Source organism: Pseudophryne corroboree, chromosome 12 (genome assembly GCF_028390025.1).
Source record: "Pseudophryne corroboree isolate aPseCor3 chromosome 12, aPseCor3.hap2, whole genome shotgun sequence".
In the NCBI taxonomy this organism is placed as follows: Eukaryota; Metazoa; Chordata; class Amphibia; order Anura; family Myobatrachidae; genus Pseudophryne; species Pseudophryne corroboree.
In genome coordinates, this window is record NC_086455.1 from 51,095,488 (window position 1) to 51,119,424 (window position 23,937).

General features: G+C 44.0%; 2 protein-coding genes across 5 annotated transcripts in view; one reads left to right on the plus strand and one right to left on the minus strand.

The window, feature by feature from the left end:
• The window catches only part of LOC134980612 (protein transport protein Sec23A), a 265,943-nt gene that overhangs the window by 58,442 nt on the left and 183,564 nt on the right, over positions 1 to 23,937 (minus strand). The gene's annotated exons all lie outside the window — the stretch shown is intronic.
• LOC134980610 (rhodopsin, GQ-coupled-like) overlaps positions 3,641 to 23,937 on the plus strand; it is a 34,811-nt gene continuing 14,514 nt past the window's right edge. Inside the window, exon 1 of the mRNA XM_063947499.1 lies at positions 3,641 to 4,442. Coding sequence (XP_063803569.1) covers positions 3,746 to 4,442 — 697 coding nt within the window. The 5' untranslated portion in view covers positions 3,641 to 3,745. The remainder of the gene's footprint in view (positions 4,443 to 23,937) is intronic.

Here is a 23,937-nt window from a genome sequence, read left to right on the forward strand (position 1 = left end):
CTACGCTCAGCACACTAATTTGTTCTCCCTCTATGGGTGTCGTGGACACCCACGGAGGGAGAATATGTCAGGATTGTGGCGGTCGGGATTCCGGCGTTGGTATTTCCACCGCCGGGATTCCGGCCGGCGGCATCTTGACCGCATCCCACCCGGCTACCTATGTTAGAAGAGGTAGCCGAGCAATGCACTGCAGAAATGAGGTGACGGCAGGCGTGTGGCTGGGCGGACCCCACAGTGCGGTGGCAAAGCGGCCAGGTGGGTGTTGTCTGTGGTCCTGCGCCCACAGTGCATCTGCGCTGCATGCCAGGCATCACTGGCACACACATAGTTAAGGTCCTGCAACATGTTATATATGTGCTGCTCCCTAGCTCTGGAACTCTCCCCCCATCAGACTCTTCACCTCATTACAAAACTTCAAACAGCCTCTCAAGACTCACATCTTCATCAAAGCCACCCAGCACTCATACTAAACCACTGTTCCACGCTCACTGTCTACCCCATCTTTGTCACCCCTGTATGTCTACCCCTCCTCTGTAGAATGTAAGCTCTCACGAGTAGGGCCTCTCTCCTTGTGCTTCTCTGTCCCTTACTTATACCATCATCTTCTCCTTACTGCCTACAATGGTGCCTAACGCTTGGGTTCTCCCACCTTTTTTGGGTATTATGACTGTTGTTGCAGGAGTGTGTATAAACCGTCCATGTCCTGCAATGTTATGTACTGTAAGTTATGTTCATTCTGTTTATGTACTTTGTAAAGTGCTGCAGACCCATTGTGGCGCCATAAAAATGAAGGATAGTAATATTAATAATATTATATATACATGAGATACATATACATCTCCAATATATATTTTTTTCTTGGTTCTAAGGGTTCTGGACATAATATTTCCACATGGATTGCTCTCTTAATGTTCGTCTTACTATCCCTTAGCCACAATTACAGTTGAGACTTTAAATATACTCTAAGGAAGATTGCCTCCATCTCTCCACTAATTAACAGAGCTCAAATTAAATTGACAGACATCAGATATAATCACTGTAATAAAACGTCATGTGAGATTTACAGTCACAGTTCATGTTGCTACACTACAAGTTGCAGCTCCATCTACAGTGGGGAGGAAATTGACTATAAGATGCACAGCAATAAAAAACGCATAAGCAGGCGGAATACTTTGTTTGAGTTTGTGTCTCCAGGGCTTAGATGTTTGTGTGCCTCAGTCAGCTAGTAAACGCTGGATAAAACAGGATGCTTCATGTCATATGATTACTGATCCATACACATCCACTATACAACTGTCCACCCAAGTGCAGGCTACAATCAATATCCAAAACCTGCGGAGCTTATCCATCTGCTCCACCACTAGAAGAATTCTGCTTTGAACCTCATGCACGGAACGCGCTAGCTGGTAAGTTGGTGGTTTCACCAGGTATGTTTTTTTATGTACGTCTCATTCATCTGTCTAGTGTACTTTGGTGTCGAATGATCTCTTTAGTGGCAAATTACTATTATTTTTTTTAGCCCTAAAGAGGTTACGCTTAGACAATAATCATCAAGCATAACTAAAATTCTTCTTCTAAGGAGATTGTGCACCCTTTCTAAAAATAATTAAGACAGTCGTCTAGATGTGTTCCCACCATTTAACTGCATAATTTATTAAAATACATCTTTGTTCGGATCTTAAATATTGTTTGTCATCTTTGTCTATGTAATGTCTTTTGAAGAAAACTATTTTCATCCACTAACCACATCCAGAGACAGTTGTGAGAATAAGCATGTAGAGATTCATCTACAGTGGGGTTTTTAAACTACGGCTCGCCCATGTCTTTTTAGGGTAGTTACCAAAGATCCTGTCTGAGGAAATTTATTGTATACTACTAACTACAATAGAACAATTATTAATCATGTTCTATTGTTATTACTTTGTGAAAGTCAACAATTTCTAATTCATTATTTAAAATAGTATAATTTTAAACATAGCCAATGATTAATCATACTGAACAGTCTTACAAACTTATTCATAAACATTTTTGGATCCTGACTGAAAATATAGCACATAGTTAACACAGTTTTCTTAAATCCTCACAATAAAGAGCAACAGTCAATTGTTCATTTGGTTGTACCTGGAGCAAAGAAATATAAGACAATAAATTTAAGCCAACAGGTCAGATAGTGTGTAAATTGCAACTGAAGGCACGTTGAAGAGTTTCAGCAGCATACTGTGTGCTCAGCGACATTCTGACAATGCTGTAGTGATCAGTAATTTTAGCTGAGATGTACTTTTACCATCAGATGCGTGCATATGGAAAGCCTCTACCTGCTGCAGATTCTCTCTGCAGTAGTGTCATATGATGGACAGATCAGCCTCCTGAGTGGTTCTGCAGTAGTTACAGCACATCCTTTGTATTTTTGGGAGACATTTACAAAGCAAACAATAAGACTAAATGACATTTAAATACTTTAGTGCTGATGGCATTAAACCATCTGTATTGATATTACATAATCTCAGCAGCTGTAAACTCAAAGAGGCTGATGCACACACAGGCAGTTGCAATGCCAGTTTGCGCAGAGCATCTTGCGGGATTTTGCACTGCTCACACACAGATGCAGCAATGCAGGCCAGCACGTACTTGGCATGTAATAACGATCGGAGAGGCAGAATGGAAGTGTGACAGAGAGATATTCTGCACCCAGTATTCAGCCGATGCATGTGCACCATGGTGATGAGACTTGCAGTAAACTAGGCGTATATGGTATGGAAGAGGCGTACAGCTCTGTATACATCCGGATATAAGCTATTTCTGTGTGCACACCATTCAATAATTTACGCTCATTTTGCTACCTACAGCCCCAAAATGTTTTATTAACGCATTAACAGTGCAACATCTACAGCACACAGAGAGCAGCTTAGCCGGGATCAGGTTACTCTTGCAAATTAATAGCTGAGCAGTAGACAGATCTCATTATTATCTAATTGATGTGTAGTTATTAAACAATTAACACAATGGGGTAGATTTACTAAAACAGACCAGTAGTGATGTTGCAGCAACAGCAACCGATCCGATCATTCTATCATCTTCCAGAATGCAACAGAAAAATGATAGCAGACATGTAATTGGTTGTTTTGGGGAATATCACCACTTGTCTTGTCTTAGAAGCTTTTGTAAATCTACCCCAATATCTGATATGGGTTAATAAACCATGTGGTGATGAATGTTAATGAAAAAAAATAAAAAACGTCCTAACACTCGTTACATTAACACCTGACATACTGTACTTCCAATTGTTGTAGCTAAATTGCTTTATATTATAACTACTTTAAGACTTTGCTTTTAATAACTGAAACAAACAACAAAGCTTGTTGTCTAACAATTATTTATTAACTTTGCTCCTTTAAATTTCATTAGCTCAGTCAAATCAAACACCACTAATTGTACAGGCAACAGATGGTGCTGAATGTGTGTGCCCAATATAGTCCGAGCTGTTATTTTATAAAGAAGGTACGGTTAATTCCCCCAGATACACATCCATTTATTACAAATACATAATAGGTGCAATTAAGGAAACACTTTTTGCATGACAAGAACTGGTACTGCCTGATTTGATAAAAGTTTATCTACATGTTGTTGATTTAATAGGAAAGTCTGCAACATTGCCTGGGCTCTTCTGCACTGGACAGAGGGGGAGGTGACCAGATGTGGGCACAAAACCTGCAAAACTTAAACAACTTCCGTTATCCCACAGAAGATGCTGACTGTGGTGCTGCCTGTCTATGCCACTCTTCTGATCACCACCAGTGTCGGTGCCGTGGGAGCAAATCTCACCCTGCTTTTACTATTCATGTCACACTTAAAGCTGCGCACAGACAGCTGGGCCCTGACACTGAATCTGAGCCTGTGTGACATGATTTTTGGACTATGTGTCATCCCCGTTGCCATCTACAGCAGCATACTAGACGGAGGTATCTTCTCAAATGATGGCATTCCCTGCCAGATACTAGGATTCTTGTTCGTTTTGCTCCTGTTGGCTTCATTAAACTCCCTGGTGTGGGCAACTGTAGACAAGTTTACCGAGATCTGCTTTCCTCTACGCTATGCTCAAATGATCACTAAGAAGAGGATTTGGATCATCTTGGTATCCCTGTGGATTTATGTAATCGCTGTGGCCGCTCTACCCTTCCTAGGCTTTGGAGAATACAGATTCAGCAAAGAGGTATTCATGTGTTTGCCTTCATTCAACACATCTTCAACAGCGTATGGCGTGACGCTGATCAGCGGTGGTGTACTTGCCCCAGTCTTAGCCATCTGTATACTGTACATTGCCATCATTCACATCGCCAGGAATCAAGCAAAGAGAGGAACTTTTATGTGCAATGACCAACACTGCTACTATGTGCCCATCCGGTCTTATTTTAGGAATACTCTCATCCTCATCGTGTCTGCCTGTAAGTATCACATTTTGTCATTTCTTGCATAGTGCCACCAAATACAGGTAAAAAAAGAGATGGGGAGTAAAAGGCATGGAAAGAAAATTAATCAGAGGTAGCTCATTAAAAATTGTCATGTGGTTGCTCTTTTGAGACACATACAGATGGGTCCATGTTTATCTTGACCTTTAATAGGATTAACTGAGACTGGGCAATTAGACTTAATCCCCTGCTGTATTGTTCTCTGTATTGTATTGCAGCTGAGAACAATAGATGAAGGGTTTATGTTAATAAACCATGTTGTGCCTAGGCGCAGCAAACTAGCCAAGATAACCGTGGACCCATCTGTATACGATCACTAAAGGTCTTTTATGAGCTGTTATTTTGCAATAACATGGATCACGCATGATTACACCTGTTTCTATGGTAAAGTGCGTGGATTTCTGGACAAGTTTGCCCCAGGCACCTGAAGGGATTGTGGCACACAAAGAGCATTCCTTGCCAAGTATGGATGAAATGAGATTTTATTATGTGGCATGGGATTATGTAAATGAGATAAAGGGATGGAGAAGACTTTGTGTAGGGGAATTCCCTGCTTTGCAGAAGGTGCACAGCCTTTTCCTCCCTTTAATTCTATGCTCTTTCTAAGGTTTCTTGCTGAAATATAACTGTATGCAAATATTATAATTATGAGTCATCTATGAGGCTAAATGAAGTAGTATTTTAATAGAATTATATAATTTAAAAGAATAAGGAGACCTAAAGTGTGTTAGAAGTGAATATTCTGTGTTTATGGTTTCCACCCTACACAAGTAACAGAGCATCTCCCAACCAGTAATGTTATGCCCAGAATTATTATTTTGCGGACCATAAAGTATACCTTGAAATAGGGGGTCATTCCGAGTTTTCGCAGCACAGCAATTATGGCAGAACGGGACTAATCTGCGCATGCGTATGCACCGCAATGCACAGACGCGTCGTACAAGTACAAAGAGCTTTGTGGTTTTGCCCAGGTTCTAGTGACGCGTCCAGTCGCATTGGCGTACGCAAGGAGATTGACAATGGGAATTTCTGGGTGTCAACTGAGTGTTTGGAAAAACGCAGGCGTGGCCGGGCATTTGCTGGGTGGGTATCTGACGGCAATACCGGGACCTTCGTCGCAGCAATCATCGCACAGAATAAGGAACTACAGGGCTGGTCTTGTTCTGCACAAAATGTGTTTGCTGCCACTTGGCTGCATAGGTGTTCGCACTCCTGCAAAGCGAAAATACACTCCCCCGTGGGCGGTGACTATGCGTTTGCACGGCTGCTAAAAGTAGCTAGCGGGCGATCATCTTGAAATCAGGGCCATAGTCTTAACAAAAACAATACAAACTCCCTTTTAGTGCATGTAAAAACGTTTTTCCTTTTTTGGATTAATAGTAAATGTATTAATTGTTAAACTGAACTATTAAATATTATTGGTTATAATTGCGACGGACTCCCAGAGACTTATCTGCAACAGTCTCAATATGGAAACTAAAGATTTGTGGAGAAGGGCCGCGCAAAAAAAAACAATAAATTAAAAGATCAAAAATTGCCGGTAGTTCTAATAAAACAAATTTATTTTCCACTTAAAAAATACATAAAAAATGACAGATTAATCTCACTAGACAGTGTTTCTCACAAGATAATAGATACATATGTTGAAATAGTAACAGTTGTGGTTACTAATGTAGTAAATCTGTGCTACAATCTCAAGTTCGGGTGTAGTATTGTATGCCGGCGGCCGGGCTCCCGGCGACCAGCATACCGGCGCCGGAATCCCGACCGTCGGCATACCGACAGCGTGGCGAACGTAAATGAGTACCCTTGCGGGCTCGCTGCGCGGCACGTTATTTATTCTCCCTCTAGGTGGGTCGTGGACCCACAAGAGGGAGATAAAGTGTTGGTATGCCGGCTGTCGGAAATCCTGGCGCCGGTATACTGTGCGCCGGGATCCCAACAGCCGCCAAACTGAAGACCACCCCTCAAGTTCAATATACAACTTTGTATCTCTCCTGTTAAAATATATTCAGGCTCAAATAGTCATGTGATGGTTAAAGCAAGAGTCAATATATATTGAGGTATATACAGGCCACTGTTCATAGAAAGCAATCACTCTCCAAATTGGCTTTAAAATTAGTGCACATGTGATTCAAACAAATGGTAAGTCCCGTTATGGAGCCGCTTACTCACTCTATCCCTGCTGTCCGAGATCCGTTTGTGGTATGAGATGATCCTCCAGAGCGTCCTCGGGTTTAGATATGTGTGCGGCAGCTGGCTCCGTAATGATCAAGGAGTCGGGAACTACCAAGCACAGGCACACGTTACTCCAGCCGTGAAGATATACAGCTGGTTCTGGCTAATCGCGGCCACGGGGGAGATCAGAGCGGCAAAGCGGTGCGCTGGATTGTGATGCCGTCACTGGACACGATTACCGCTGCCAGCAGCCCGTAGACACCTCAGTTGTATAATAGGTAGCAAGGAGTCATCTCCTCATACCGCAAGCGGATCTCGGACAGCAGGGATAGAGTGAGTAAGCGGCTCCACAACGGGACTGACCATTTGTTTGAATCACATGTGCACTAATTTTAAATCCAATTTGGAGAGTGATTGATTTCTGTGAACAGTGGCCTGTATATACCTCAATATATAATGACTCTTGCTTTAACCATCACATGACTATTTGAGCCTGAACATATTTTAACAGGAGAGATACAAAGTTGTATATTGAACTGGAGATTGTAGCAGAGAATTGCTACATTAGTAACCACGACTGTTGTTATTTCAACATATGTATCTATTATCTTGTGAGAAACACTGTCTAGTGAGATTAATTTGTCATTTTTTTTTTTAAACATTAAATTTTTATTGAAGATTTTTCACACAGAAATGGGGAACAGAAAAAAGAGATAAAGGGAAACATAGGGGCAGTCTGGAATGGTTACCATAATCAAAGCACTATTAACGCACAGTTGGATGAATATACAATTGGTTACATTGGGCGTTCAGAAACAAAAACAAAAAAAAAAAACACAAAAAAAGAGGCATAGCACAAACCAAAAAAAACAAAAAAGTTGTCTGATATTACAACATTCTTAAAGTAGTCAGTCTAGGTGGGGTGAAGCACAGATAAATCAATTGGAGAGCTATAGACGGTTAGCCTGCCTTCTCTCCCCCTATAGTCGGACCAACCTAACCACTTCAGGTGAATAGAATTAGCTGAGGAAGAATATTTAGCTTCCGCTGTTTCAAAAATGTAGTGTTTGTGAATCTTATTTTGGATAGACGCTAGGGAAGGAAGATTCTCAGATTTCCACAATTGGGCTATAGCAGCTTTAGTAGCTATCAGGATATGCCCCAAGACATAACGATCACCTGCGGAGAGGTGGTCTATGTACAAATGAAATAACGCTAAAGCTGGGTCCAGGGGAATGAAGAACCCTAAAACCCTGCTAACCATATTAAAAACTTCTCTCCAAAGTGGTTGTATAAGTGGGCACGCCCAAAAAATATGAAAGATATCCCCCGTTGAACCACATTTCCTCCAACATAATTTAGATTGTGAAGGCCAGATCTATTTTGTCTTTCAGGGGTGAAGTAGGCCCTCTGTATAAGCTTATAGAACATTTCGGAGTGGTTAATACATTTGGAGACTTTAAAACAAGACTTAAATATACTGTCCCATTCTGCATCAGTAAAGGATCTATTCAAGTCTCTTTCCCATAAAATCTGCGCTTTGAAGTTAGTCTGTGTGCTGCTAGTTAATTGAAATTGATACCACCACGTAATCCCATATTTGTGTGAGGACGTCTCCATTCGGCTTTTAATATAAGCCGGAAAAGACGGTTTGTTAAGATGCGGAGAAAATGAGTGTAACCAACTTCTCACCTGCAGATATTTGAAAAAGTCTTGAGTCCGAATCCCAAATCTCTCTTGTAATTGAGAAAAGGACATCAAGACGTCACCTAAGAAAAAATCACCCACAGTGGAGAGCCCCTTCCGAATCCAATCTTCTAATGTAATGTTAGGAATCAATGACATAAGAGCGGTCAACGACAGGCAGGGGGACGGCAATTTGATCTCTTCTGAAGAGGACACTAGTTTATGCCATGAATCTAGGGTCGCTTTAATAGACTTGCAAGATCCGAACCTACTACGGGCAGCAGAAGGTGGTAACCAACACAAATCAGAGAGAGTAACAGCATTCAGATAGGAAGCCTCCAAAATAACCCAAGGTTTCAGGCTCGAAGTGTCAAACCAGTCTCTAGACTGACTTAACAGACAAGCAGCATGGTACTTTTCTATATCTGGGAAAGCTACCCCCCCCGGTTTGTTTGGGCAGAATAAGAATCTTTTTAGCAATTTTCGGCCTAGAGCCTCCCCACACATACCTAATCAGGACCTGATTAAATTTATTATAGAAGAGTTTGGGAAGGGGTCTTGGTATGGCGCGAAACAGATACATTAATTTCGGCAATAGGACCATCTTGGCAGCAGCAACTCTACCCAGCCAAGACACCTCCTGCAGCATCCACTCCCCAGTCAGCTCCGCAAAGGCTTTTAATAATGGGGCATAATTACATTCAATTAAATTATCTTCACTGGACAAATTAATCCCTAGATATCTCAGGGAGCAGGACTTCCAGACGTATTTGTACGATTCCTTCAACCTAGAGACCACAGTCGGAGATATATTGAGTGGGAGGGCCTCAGTTTTATTAGTATTCAATTTATAAAAGGAGACATCCGAATAGTCTTGGAGAACGGCATGAAGAGCTGGCAAGGAAGTCTCAGGATCAGAAAGACATAACAAAATATCGTCTGCAAACAAACTGATTTTGTGAGAAATGCCCCCTATAACAGGGCCACTAATCGAGTCCCGGGATCTAATGCAAGCAGCCAAAGGTTCTATCGCCAACGCAAAAATAATAGGAGATAACGGGCAGCCCTGACGAGTGCCATTAGAGATGTCAAAGGGTGAAGATAGACATCCGTTAACAAAGACCCTCGCACAGGGCAAGGAATAGAGAGCCAGGATAGAGTCCAAGATCCTTCCAGAGAAGCCAAATTTGTCTAGAGTTAATCTCATAAAGTCCCAGTTCAATCTATCGAACGCCTTTTCGGCATCCAGAGACAAAACTAGGAGGGGTTCTTTTCTACAGGCAGAATGTTCAATAACATTAATTACTCTTCGCGTATTATCTGGGGCCTGTCTGTTTAACACGAAGCCCACTTGATCAGGGTTGATAAGAGAGGGGAGGAGGGGACTGATACGGTTGGCAATTAATTTGGCATAAAGTTTCAAGTCTGTATTTAATAAAGCAATTGGTCTAAAATTTTGGACAGAGGTGGGAGTTTTTCCCGATTTGGGGATGGTGATGATTTGAGCTTCCAGCATCTCCCTGGGAAGCGCCCGGCTTCTGAGGCTTCATTAAACACTGATCGGAGTACCGGGGCCAAACTCTCCTTAAAGGATTTATAGAAACCAGAAGGATAACCGTCGGGACCCGGGGCCTTATCTGCTGGAAGGGAGTCAATAGCCTTTTCGACTTCCGCTAAAGTCCAGGGCACACTAAGGGAGCTACAAGACTCCGGTGACAGCAAAGGGAGAGGAAAATTGCCCAGAAATTTTTGAACATCCATGCCTGTGGGTTGAAAAGTGGAGAAATCCTCCTTCAAGTTGTACAATTTAGAGTAATATGATGCAAAGACATTTGCAATTTCGTCAGGATCATAGACTCTCCTGCCCCTATCCGAATGAACAATATGAATTTTTTCTTTAGCTTTCCTGCCCCTCAACCTCCTCGCCAGCAGTCTACCAGCCCGGTTACCATATACATAGAATTTTTGGTTCAGTCTATGCAGGTTGCGTTGGACTTCCGCTAAATAGAAAACGTTTACTGCCTCTCTGGCTTCCTGCAATGATTTAAGAAGGGTTTTATCATGTGGATGTGCCTTGTGAGAACTCTCCAAGGAAGCGACTGCACGCTCAGCTTGTTCAAATTTTTTACGATATTCCCTTTTAAGTTTAGCCGCAGCTTGAATTGCTGTCCCTCGCGATACTGCTTTGAGGGCACACCATAATGTGAAGATGGATGTCTCCTGAGGGGAGTTCTCAGAGAGGTAATGGGCTCCGGCTGAAGAAGATTTTGTTTACCTAAGCGCCAGGGGGCTGGGGTAATCTTTCTACTACTAATATCCCACTCGATAAATAGTGGGGAGTGATCCGACCATGACATGGGGAGAATGGAAATTTTACGGATGGACTGTAGAGTCCACTTATCCGCTAAGGCTAGGTCTATTCTGGAATAAGAGGCATGTACTGGGGAATAAAATGTGTAGTCTCTATCCATGGGGTGTTTAACGCGCCAAAGGTCTAAAAGATCATATTCCGCCAAAAGTTGACTAAAGCCCTTTGCATTCCTATGGAGCTGACTGGAGAGTGAGGGCCGCTTGCCAGAGTTATCAACCAAAGGGTCAAGGGTCAAATTAAAGTCCCCCAAGAAAAGTAGAGCACCCTTGGCCAATTGTTGCACCTTAGCACAGAGTTTCCTGCAGAATTAATTTGTCATTTTTTATGTATTTTTTAAGTGGAAAATTAATTTGTTTTATTAGAACTACCGGCAATTTTTAATTTATTGGTTTTTTAGCGCAGCCCTTCTCCACAAATCTTTAGTTTCCATAGTCTTAACAACCAGGAACATTCATTTACACATCTAAAGAAACATTTAGCAAACCTGTGTGGTTCCGAAATTACTTTTATTCACTTTAATTAATGAACACTGTCCCACTGAGCACTATTCTATGCAGCAGCAAAGCTTCTGTGAATACTTGTCTGCACTTGCTCGGCACCCGGTGTGCCATAAGAATGCAGCAAAAACTATCTTACAGTAATCTTTGGTAGAGTTGTTTCCTATGAAGCTAACCTGCTCTGTACACAGCAAGTGCAATTTCCAAGTGTGGTTATCATGTATTGGGTCCCCTTGTTATAATGGAACTCAACCCAAGTGGGATAGCTTAGACTAGTTCCAAATATGAACAAGGGATCCTGCAGCAAAGAGCCTCCTTTCATGGAGGATTCAGATCCAGACTGGTCACCATGGGGCTGGAGTCTCCATGGGGAGGCACAAAAGTTATGCTGAGAGAAATGAGGCTGAGATTATAAAATGGAATGAGTATAAAACACATTTACTACGTTTTCATGTAAAAACAAAACACAGGTTTCTAAGTCTACTGTAACCATAGGTGCCTGCTCTGTGGGTGCTTGAGCACCCCCAATCCTTTTGTGCAATAAAGTGACCAGCAACCAATCAGGGAGATGCTGACTTAACTGTGAGACTCCCTAATTGGTTTCTGACAGTGGTGGGAGCCAACTACTGGTAGGAGGAGTCTGTCACTAAACTTAGACATGTGCAAGCATCTTATGGTTGTTCATCAAAGGGGGCACCAACAATGGTCAATGGTTTCTAACCGCACCAACGATGGTCAATGGTTTCTATCCATGGTCATAAAACGACAATGTTTGAACCATCAATGACTTACTGTGAAAGTGCAGAGGAAAGGGGACAGTCTGCACATGTGCAAAGGAGAAAAGTAATGAACCGCACACCACTGGACCTCCGCCATTGATGGTTAAACCATTGTCTGCTACCAATCTGTAATCAAGTGGCAGCTCTAAGCCAACATCCTTCATGCTGCACCAAAGAGCAAAAAATACATGACACAAGGAAGAGAAGTCAGACACAGGAACTCCTGACTTCAGTGAATGAAGTTTATTTTCTCCTTGCATGTCTGTACAATATGTATGTGTACACATATACACACACACAGTGTATATATATATATATATATATATATATATATATGAACAGTAGATACACATGTACATGTATTAAGACATGCATATAATATACTGCACATACGTGTGTGTATATATATATATATATATATATATATATATATATATAAAAAATGTTTACATATTTCTAAAACACACGCATAAATTATGTTTATTTGCGCGGACACACGTTGAGAGGACAAAAAGCAGAAGAACAACAAATCCTATCCTATATCATAGAATAGGAAGGCTAGTACTTCTACTCACCTCTATGGGGGGAATTAAGCGTTTTGCTTGCCGGCGACCACTAGATGGCGCTAGACAGAGCAATTCAAGTGTTGCTCTGTTTGGGCACACACAGCCGCCGGCACTGACATTACTGTCATACTATTCTGTCATTTTGATGGGCTGGTAACTAGTTTCCTATACATGCTTAAAATGATATACAGATGTAGCAAAAGAATGTGATTCTTTAAATGTCAAGTGAAAGCTTTGTATGCTTGTTTATGTATATATGGGTGTGCCCACCTAGGAATCAAATTATTATAATTATGACTAGAGATGTGCACCGGAAATTTCTCTAACGTCCTAGTGGATGCTGGGAACTCCGTAAGGACCATGGGGAATAGCGGGCTCCGAAGGAGGCTGGGCACTCTAGAAAGATCTTAGACTACCTGGTGTGCACTGGCTCCTCCCACTATGACCCTCCTCCAAGCCTCAGTTAGATTTCGTGCCCGGCCGAGGTTGGATGCACACTAGGGGCTCTCCTGAGCTCTTAGAAAGTTATAGTCTTAGAATTTGTTATTTTCAGTGAGACCTGCTGGCAACAGGCTCACTGCAGCGAGGGACTAAGGGGAGAAGAAGCGAACTCGCCTGCTTGCAGCCGGATTGGGCTTCTTAGGCTACTGGACACCATTAGCTCCAGAGGGATCGACCGCAGGCCCAGCCTTGATGTTCGGTCCCGGAGCCGCGCCGCCGTCCCCCTTACAGAGCCAGAAGCAAGAAGATGGTCCGGAAAATCGGCGGCATGAAGACATCCTGTCTTCACCAAGGTAGCGCACAGCACTGCAGCTGTGCGCCATTGCTTCTCATACACACTTCACACTCCGGTCACTGAGGGTGCAGGGCGCTGGGGGGGGGGGGCGCCCTGAGGCAGCAATAAAAACACCTTGGCTGGCTAAAATACCTCAATATATAGCCCCTGGGGCTATATATGAGGTAAATACCCCTGCCAGAATCCCATAAAAAGCGGGAGAATATTTACGGATGGACTGTAGAGTCCACTTATCCGCTAAGGCTAGGTCTATTCTGGAATAAGAGGCATGTACTGGGGAATAAAATGTGTAGTCTCTATCCATGGGGTGTTTAACGCGCCAAAGGTCTAAAAGATCATATTCCGCCAAAAGTTGACTAAAGCCCTTTGCATTCCTATGGAGCTGACTGGAGAGTGAGGGCCGCTTGCCAGAGTTATCAACCAAAGGGTCAAGGGTCAAATTAAAGTCCCCCAAGAAAAGTAGAGCACCCTTGGCCAATTGTTGCACCTTAGCACAGAGTTTCCTGCAGAATTAATTTGTCATTTTTTATGTATTTTTTAAGTGGAAAATTAATTTGTTTTATTAGAACTACCGGCAATTTTTAATTTATTGGTTTTTTAGCGCAGCCCTTCTCCACAAATCTTTAGTTTCCATAGTCTTAACAACCAGGAACATTCATTTACACATCTAAAGAAACATTTAGCAAACCTGTGTGGTTCCGAAATTACTTTTATTCACTTTAATTAATGAACACTGTCCCACTGAGCACTATTCTATGCAGCAGCAAAGCTTCTGTGAATACTTGTCTGCACTTGCTCGGCACCCGGTGTGCCATAAGAATGCAGCAAAAACTATCTTACAGTAATCTTTGGTAGAGTTGTTTCCTATGAAGCTAACCTGCTCTGTACACAGCAAGTGCAATTTCCAAGTGTGGTTATCATGTATTGGGTCCCCTTGTTATAATGGAACTCAACCCAAGTGGGATAGCTTAGACTAGTTCCAAATATGAACAAGGGATCCTGCAGCAAAGAGCCTCCTTTCATGGAGGATTCAGATCCAGACTGGTCACCATGGGGCTGGAGTCTCCATGGGGAGGCACAAAAGTTATGCTGAGAGAAATGAGGCTGAGATTATAAAATGGAATGAGTATAAAACACATTTACTACGTTTTCATGTAAAAACAAAACACAGGTTTCTAAGTCTACTGTAACCATAGGTGCCTGCTCTGTGGGTGCTTGAGCACCCCCAATCCTTTTGTGCAATAAAGTGACCAGCAACCAATCAGGGAGATGCTGACTTAACTGTGAGACTCCCTAATTGGTTTCTGACAGTGGTGGGAGCCAACTACTGGTAGGAGGAGTCTGTCACTAAACTTAGACATGTGCAAGCATCTTATGGTTGTTCATCAAAGGGGGCACCAACAATGGTCAATGGTTTCTAACCGCACCAACGATGGTCAATGGTTTCTATCCATGGTCATAAAACGACAATGTTTGAACCATCAATGACTTACTGTGAAAGTGCAGAGGAAAGGGGACAGTCTGCACATGTGCAAAGGAGAAAAGTAATGAACCGCACACCACTGGACCTCCGCCATTGATGGTTAAACCATTGTCTGCTACCAATCTGTAATCAAGTGGCAGCTCTAAGCCAACATCCTTCATGCTGCACCAAAGAGCAAAAAATACATGACACAAGGAAGAGAAGTCAGACACAGGAACTCCTGACTTCAGTGAATGAAGTTTATTTTCTCCTTGCATGTCTGTACAATATGTATGTGTACACATATACACACACACAGTGTATATATATATATATATATATATATATATATATGAACAGTAGATACACATGTACATGTATTAAGACATGCATATAATATACTGCACATACGTGTGTGTATATATATATATATATATATATATATATATATATATATATATATATATATATATATAAAAATGTTTACATATTTCTAAAACACACGCATAAATTATGTTTATTTGCGCGGACACACGTTGAGAGGACAAAAAGCAGAAGAACAACAAATCCTATCCTATATCATAGAATAGGAAGGCTAGTACTTCTACTCACCTCTATGGGGGGAATTAAGCGTTTTGCTTGCCGGCGACCACTAGATGGCGCTAGACAGAGCAATTCAAGTGTTGCTCTGTTTGGGCACACACAGCCGCCGGCACTGACATTACTGTCATACTATTCTGTCATTTTGATGGGCTGGTAACTAGTTTCCTATACATGCTTAAAATGATATACAGATGTAGCAAAAGAATGTGATTCTTTAAATGTCAAGTGAAAGCTTTGTATGCTTGTTTATGTATATATGGGTGTGCCCACCTAGGAATCAAATTATTATAATTATGACTAGAGATGTGCACCGGAAATTTCTCTAACGTCCTAGTGGATGCTGGGAACTCCGTAAGGACCATGGGGAATAGCGGGCTCCGAAGGAGGCTGGGCACTCTAGAAAGATCTTAGACTACCTGGTGTGCACTGGCTCCTCCCACTATGACCCTCCTCCAAGCCTCAGTTAGATTTCGTGCCCGGCCGAGGTTGGATGCACACTAGGGGCTCTCCTGAGCTCTTAGAAAGTTATAGTCTTAGAATTTGTTATTTTCAGTGAGACCTGCTGGCAACAGGCTCACTGCAGCGAGGGACTAAGGGGAGAAGAAGCGAACTCGCCTGCTTGCAGCCGGATTGGGCTTCTTAGGCTACTGGACACCATTAGCTCCAGAGGGATCGACCGCAGGCCCAGCCTTGATGTTCGGTCCCGGAGCCGCGCCGCCGTCCCCCTTACAGAGCCAGAAGCAAGAAGATGGTCCGGAAAATCGGCGGCATGAAGACATCCTGTCTTCACCAAGGTAGCGCACAGCACTGCAGCTGTGCGCCATTGCTTCTCATACACACTTCACACTCCGGTCACTGAGGGTGCAGGGCGCTGGGGGGGGGGGGCGCCCTGAGGCAGCAATAAAAACACCTTGGCTGGCTAAAATACCTCAATATATAGCCCCTGGGGCTATATATGAGGTAAATACCCCTGCCAGAATCCCATAAAAAGCGGGAGAATATTTACGGATGGACTGTAGAGTCCACTTATCCGCTAAGGCTAGGTCTATTCTGGAATAAGAGGCATGTACTGGGGAATAAAATGTGTAGTCTCTATCCATGGGGTGTTTAACGCGCCAAAGGTCTAAAAGATCATATTCCGCCAAAAGTTGACTAAAGCCCTTTGCATTCCTATGGAGCTGACTGGAGAGTGAGGGCCGCTTGCCAGAGTTATCAACCAAAGGGTCAAGGGTCAAATTAAAGTCCCCCAAGAAAAGTAGAGCACCCTTGGCCAATTGTTGCACCTTAGCACAGAGTTTCCTGCAGAATTAATTTGTCATTTTTTATGTATTTTTTAAGTGGAAAATTAATTTGTTTTATTAGAACTACCGGCAATTTTTAATTTATTGGTTTTTTAGCGCAGCCCTTCTCCACAAATCTTTAGTTTCCATAGTCTTAACAACCAGGAACATTCATTTACACATCTAAAGAAACATTTAGCAAACCTGTGTGGTTCCGAAATTACTTTTATTCACTTTAATTAATGAACACTGTCCCACTGAGCACTATTCTATGCAGCAGCAAAGCTTCTGTGAATACTTGTCTGCACTTGCTCGGCACCCGGTGTGCCATAAGAATGCAGCAAAAACTATCTTACAGTAATCTTTGGTAGAGTTGTTTCCTATGAAGCTAACCTGCTCTGTACACAGCAAGTGCAATTTCCAAGTGTGGTTATCATGTATTGGGTCCCCTTGTTATAATGGAACTCAACCCAAGTGGGATAGCTTAGACTAGTTCCAAATATGAACAAGGGATCCTGCAGCAAAGAGCCTCCTTTCATGGAGGATTCAGATCCAGACTGGTCACCATGGGGCTGGAGTCTCCATGGGGAGGCACAAAAGTTATGCTGAGAGAAATGAGGCTGAGATTATAAAATGGAATGAGTATAAAACACATTTACTACGTTTTCATGTAAAAACAAAACACAGGTTTCTAAGTCTACTGTAACCATAGGTGCCTGCTCTGTGGGTGCTTGAGCACCCCCAATCCTTTTGTGCAATAAAGTGACCAGCAACCAATCAGGGAGATGCTGACTTAACTGTGAGACTCCCTAATTGGTTTCTGACAGTGGTGGGAGCCAACTACTGGTAGGAGGAGTCTGTCACTAAACTTAGACATGTGCAAGCATCTTATGGTTGTTCATCAAAGGGGGCACCAACAATGGTCAATGGTTTCTAACCGCACCAACGATGGTCAATGGTTTCTATCCATGGTCATAAAACGACAATGTTTGAACCATCAATGACTTACTGTGAAAGTGCAGAGGAAAGGGGACAGTCTGCACATGTGCAAAGGAGAAAAGTAATGAACCGCACACCACTGGACCTCCGCCATTGATGGTTAAACCATTGTCTGCTACCAATCTGTAATCAAGTGGCAGCTCTAAGCCAACATCCTTCATGCTGCACCAAAGAGCAAAAAATACATGACACAAGGAAGAGAAGTCAGACACAGGAACTCCTGACTTCAGTGAATGAAGTTTATTTTCTCCTTGCATGTCTGTACAATATGTATGTGTACACATATACACACACACAGTGTATATATATATATATATATATATATATATATATATGAACAGTAGATACACATGTACATGTATTAAGACATGCATATAATATACTGCACATACGTGTGTGTATATATATATATATATATATATATAAAATGTTTACATATTTATAAAACACACGCATAAATTATGTTTATTTGCGCGGACACACGTTGAGAGGACAAAAAGCAGAAGAACAACAAATCCTATCCTATATCATAGAATAGGAAGGCTAGTACTTCTACTCACCTCTATGGGGGGAATTAAGCGTTTTGCTTGCCGGCGACCACTAGATGGCGCTAGACAGAGCAATTCAAGTGTTGCTCTGTTTGGGCACACACAGCCGCCGGCACTGACATTACTGTCATACTATTCTGTCATTTTGATGGGCTGGTAACTAGTTTCCTATACATGCTTAAAATGATATACAGATGTAGCAAAAGAATGTGATTCTTTAAATGTCAAGTGAAAGCTTTGTATGCTTGTTTATGTATATATGGGTGTGCCCACCTAGGAATCAAATTATTATAATTATGACTAGAGATGTGCACCGGAAATTTCTCTAACGTCCTAGTGGATGCTGGGAACTCCGTAAGGACCATGGGGAATAGCGGGCTCCGAAGGAGGCTGGGCACTCTAGAAAGATCTTAGACTACCTGGTGTGCACTGGCTCCTCCCACTATGACCCTCCTCCAAGCCTCAGTTAGATTTCGTGCCCGGCCGAGGTTGGATGCACACTAGGGGCTCTCCTGAGCTCTTAGAAAGTTATAGTCTTAGAATTTGTTATTTTCAGTGAGACCTGCTGGCAACAGGCTCACTGCAGCGAGGGACTAAGGGGAGAAGAAGCGAACTCGCCTGCTTGCAGCCGGATTGGGCTTCTTAGGCTACTGGACACCATTAGCTCCAGAGGGATCGACCTCAGGCCCAGCCTTGATGTTCGGTCCCGGAGCCGCGCCGCCGTCCCCCTTACAGAGCCAGAAGCAAGAAGATGGTCCGGAAAATCGGCGGCATGAAGACATCCTGTCTTCACCAAGGTAGCGCACAGCACTGCAGCTGTGCGCCATTGCTCCTCATACACACTTCACACTCCGGTCACTGAGGGTGCAGGGCGCTGGGGGGGGGGGGGGCGCCCTGAGGCAGCAATAAAAACACCTTGGCTGGCTAAAATACCTCAATATATAGCCCCTGGGGCTATATATGAGGTAAATACCCCTGCCAGAATCCCATAAAAAGCGGGAGAATAGGCCGCGAAAAAGGGGCGGAGCCTATCTCCTCAGCACACTGGCGCCATTTTTCCCTCACAGCTCGGCTGGAAGGAAGCTCCCTGGCTCTTCCCTGCAATTCTACAGTACAGTAAGAGGGAAAAGAGAGGGGGGGCATTAAAATTGGCACTGTATACAGTATATTATATAAAAAGCAGCTATTAGGGACATAACTCAGTTAGTCCCTGTATATATATAGCGCTCTGGTGTGTGTTGGCATACTCTTACTCTGTCCTCCCAAAGGGCTTTTGTGGGTCCTGTCCTCTATTTGAGCATTCCCTGTGTGTGTGGAGTGTGTCGGTACGGCTGTGTCGACATGTTTGAGGAGGATAATGATGTGGAGGGGGAGCAGATGCCTTTAGCAGGGATGTCACCCCCTGGGGGTCAGATACCTGAGTGGATGGTATTATGGCAGGAAATGAGTGCACGTATAGACTCCTTACATAAAAAATTTGACGACATGCCGACTGTGGGACAGCCGAGTCTTCAGCTCGTGCCTGTCCAGGTGTCTCAAAAGTCATCAGGGGCTCTGAAACGCCCGTTATCTCAGGTGGCACAAGTAGATGTCGACACGGATACTGACACCAGTGTCGACGACGATGAGTCAAATTTAATGCCCGTTAAGGCCATTCACTGCATGATTGAGGCAATGAAAGAGGTGTTAAATATTTCTGATTTACATCCAGGTACCACAAAAAAGGGTATTATGTTTGGGGAGAAAAAACTACCTGTAGTTTTTCCCCCGTCAGATGAATTAAATGAAGTGTGTGAAGAAGCGTGGGCTTCCCCTGATAAGAAATTGGTAATTCCTAAGAAGCTACTAATGGCGTTCCCTTTCCCACCAGAGGATAGGTTACGTTGGGAAACACCCCCGAGGGTGGATAAAGCGCTCACACGTTTGTCTAAAAAGGTGGCACTACCGTCCCAGGATACGGCCGCCCTTAAGGAACCTGCTGATAGAAAGCAGGAGGCGATCCTGAAGTCTGTATATACACACTCAGGCATTATACTCAGACCAGCTATTGCGTCAGCATGGATGTGCAGTGCTGCCGCTGCGTGGTCAGATAAACTGTCAGAAAATATTGACACGTTAGACAGAGACACGATCCTGCTAACAATTGACCATATAAAAGACTCAGTCTTATACATGAGAGATGCACAGAGGGAAATCTGCCGGCTGGCATCTAAAATAAGTGCATTATCTATCTCTGCTAGGAGATGCTTATGGACTCGCCAGTGGACTGGAGATGCAGATTCCAAAAGGCACATGGAAGTCTTGCCTTATAAGGGGGAGGAATTATTTGGGGATGGTCTCTCCGACCTAGTTTCCACAGCAACGTCTGGGAAGTCAGCATTTTTACCCCATGTCCCCTCACAGCCTAAGAAGGCGCCATTTTATCAGGTTCAGTCCTTTCGGTCCCAGAAAAACAAGCGGGGAAAAGGAGGGTCTTTTCTGTCAAGAGGCAGAGGCAGGGGAAAAAGGCTGCAGCAAACAGCAGGTTCCCAGGAACAAAAGTCCTCCCCCGCTTCCTCTTCCAAGTCCGCCGCATGACGGTGGGGCTTCACAGGCGGAGCCAGGTACGGTGGGGGCCCGCCTCAGGAATTTCAGCGATCAGTGGGCCCGCTCACAGGTGGATCCCTGGATCCTTCAAATAGTATCTCAGGGATACAGGCTGGAATTCGAGGCGACTCCACCCCGCCGTTTCCTAAAATCCGCCTTGCCGATTGCTCCCTCAGACAGGGAGGCGGTGCTAGCAGCGATTCACAAGCTGTATTCCCAGCAGGTGATAATCAAGGTACCCCTACTTCAACAAGGCCGGGGTTACTATTCCACACTATTTGTGGTGCCGAAACCGGACGGTTCGGTGAGACCCATTTTAAATTTGAAATCCTTGAACACATACATAAAAAAATTCAAGTTCAAGATGGAATCGCTCAGGGCGGTTATTGCAAGCCTGGACGAGGGGGATTACATGGTATCCCTGGACATCAAGGATGCTTACCTGCATGTCCCCATTTACAATTCTCACCAGGAGTACCTCAGATTTGTGGTACAGGACTGCCATTACCAATTCCAGACGCTGCCGTTTGGACTCTCCACGACACCGAGGGTATTTACCAAGGTTATGGCGGAAATGATGATACTCCTTCGAAAAAAGGGAGTTTTAATTATCCCATACTTGGACGATCTCCTAATAAAGGCACGATCCAAAGAACAGTTGTTAGTGGGAGTAGCACTATCTCAGGAAGTGCTGAGCCAGCACGGCTGGATTCTGAATATCCCAAAGTCACAGCTGGTCCCCACGACACGTCTAATGTTCCTGGGAATGATTCTGGACACGGCCCAGAAAAAAGTGTTTCTCCCGGAGGAGAAAGCCAGGGAGTTGTCTTCTCTAGTCAGAGACCTCCTAAAACCAAAACAGGTATCGGTGCATCACTGCACGCGGGTCCTGGGAAAGATGGTAGCTTCTTACGAAGCAATTCCATTCGGCAGGTTCCATGCCAGGATTTTTCAGTGGGACCTGTTGGACAAGTGGTCCGGATCGCATCTTCAGATGCATCGTTTAATAACCCTGTCTCCACGAACCAGGGTGTCTCTTCTGTGGTGGCTGCAGATTCGGCATACAGGACTGGGTCCTGGTGACCACGGATGCCAGCCTACGAGGCTGGGGGGCAGTCACAAAGGGAAGAAATTTCCAAGGACTATGGTCAAGTCAGGAGACTGCCCTTCACATAAATATTCTGGAACTAAGGGCCATTTACAATGCCCTAAGTCAAGCAAAATCCCTGCTCCTACACCAGCCGGTGCTGATCCAGTCAGACAACATCACGGCAGTCGCCCATGTGAATCGACAGGGCGGCACAAGAAGCAGGACGGTGATGGCAGAAGCCACAAAAATTCTCCGATGGGCGGAGAATCATGTACTAGCACTGTCAGCAGTGTTCATCCCGGGAGTGGACAACTGGGAAGCAGACTTTCTCAGCAGGCACGACCTCCACCCGGGAGAGTGGGGACTTCATCCAGAAGTCTTCCAAATGATTGTAAATCAATGGGGTCGTCCACAGGTGGACATGATGGCGTCCCGCCTAAACAAAAAACTAGAGAAGTATTGCGCCAGGTCAAGAGACCCTCAGGCGATAGCTGTGGACGCTCTAGTGACACCGTGGGTGTACCGGTCAGTTTATGTGTTCCCTCCTCTACCTCTCATACCAAAGGTATTGAGAATAATAAGAAAGCGAGGAGTAAACACAATTCTCGTGGTTCCGGATTGGCCGAGAAGAGCGTGGTACCCGGAACTTCAAGAGATGATCTCAGAGGACCCGTGGTCTCTGCCGCTCAGACAGGACCTGCTGCAGCAGGGCCCCTGTCTGTTCCAAGACTTACCGCGGCTGCGTTTGACGGCATGGCGGTTGAACGCCGGATCCTGAAGGAAAAGGGCATTCCGGAGGAAGTCATTCCTACGCTTATTAAAGCCAGGAAAGATGTTACGGCAAAGCATTATCACCGCATATGGCGGAAATATGTTGCATGGTGCGAGGCCAAAAAGGCCCCAACAGAGGAATTTCAACTAGGTCGATTTCTGCATTTCCTGCAAGCAGGAGTGAATATGGGCCTAAAACTGGGCTCCATTAAGGTACAGATCTCGGCTCTGTCGATTTTCTTTCAAAAAGAACTAGCTTCAGTACCTGAAGTTCAGACATTTGTGAAAGGAGTGCTGCATATTCAGCCCCCATTTGTGCCTCCTGTGGCACCTTGGGATCTCAACGTGATGTTGAGTTTCTTAAAATCACATTGGTTTGAGCCACTAAAAACCGTGGATCTGAAATATCTCACGTGGTAAGTGGTCATGTTATTGGCCTTGGCTTCAGCCAGGCGAGTGTCAGAGTTGGCGGCTTTATCATGTAAAAGCCCTTATCTGATTTTCCATATGGATAGGGCAGACTTGAGGACTCGTCCCCAGTTTCTCCCTAAGGTGGTGTCAGCGTTTCACCTGAACCAGCCTATTGTGGTGCCTGCGGCTACTAAGGATTTGGAGGACTCCAAGTTGCTAGACGTTGTCAGGGCCCTGAAAATATATGTTTCCAGGACGGCTGGAGTCAGAAAATCTGACTCGCTGTTTATCCTGTATGCACCCAACAAGCTGGGTGCTCCTGCTTCTAAGCAGACTATTGCTCGTTGGATTTGTAGTACAATTCAGCTTGCACATACTGTGGCAGGCCTGCCACAGCCAAAATCTGTCAATGCCCATTCCACAAGGAAGGTGGGCTCATCTTGGGCGGCTGCCCGAGGGGTCTCGGCTTTACAACTTTGCCGAGCAGCTACTTGGTCAGGGGCAAACACGTTTGCAAAATTCTACAAATTTGATACCCTGGCTGAGGAGGACCTGGAGTTCTCTCATTCGGTGCTGCAGAGTCATCCGCACTCTCCCGCCCGTTTGGGAGCTTTGGTATAATCCCCATGGTCCTTACGGAGTTCCCAGCATCCACTAGGACGTTAGAGAAAATAAGAATTTACTCACCAGTAATTCTATTTCTCGTAGTCCGTAGTGGATGCTGGGCGCCCATCCCAAGTGCGGTTTATCTGCATAACTTGTACATAGTTATTGTTAACTAAATCGGGTTATTGTTGAGCCATCTGTTGAGAGGCTCTATTGTTTCATACTGTTAACTGTGTTTCATA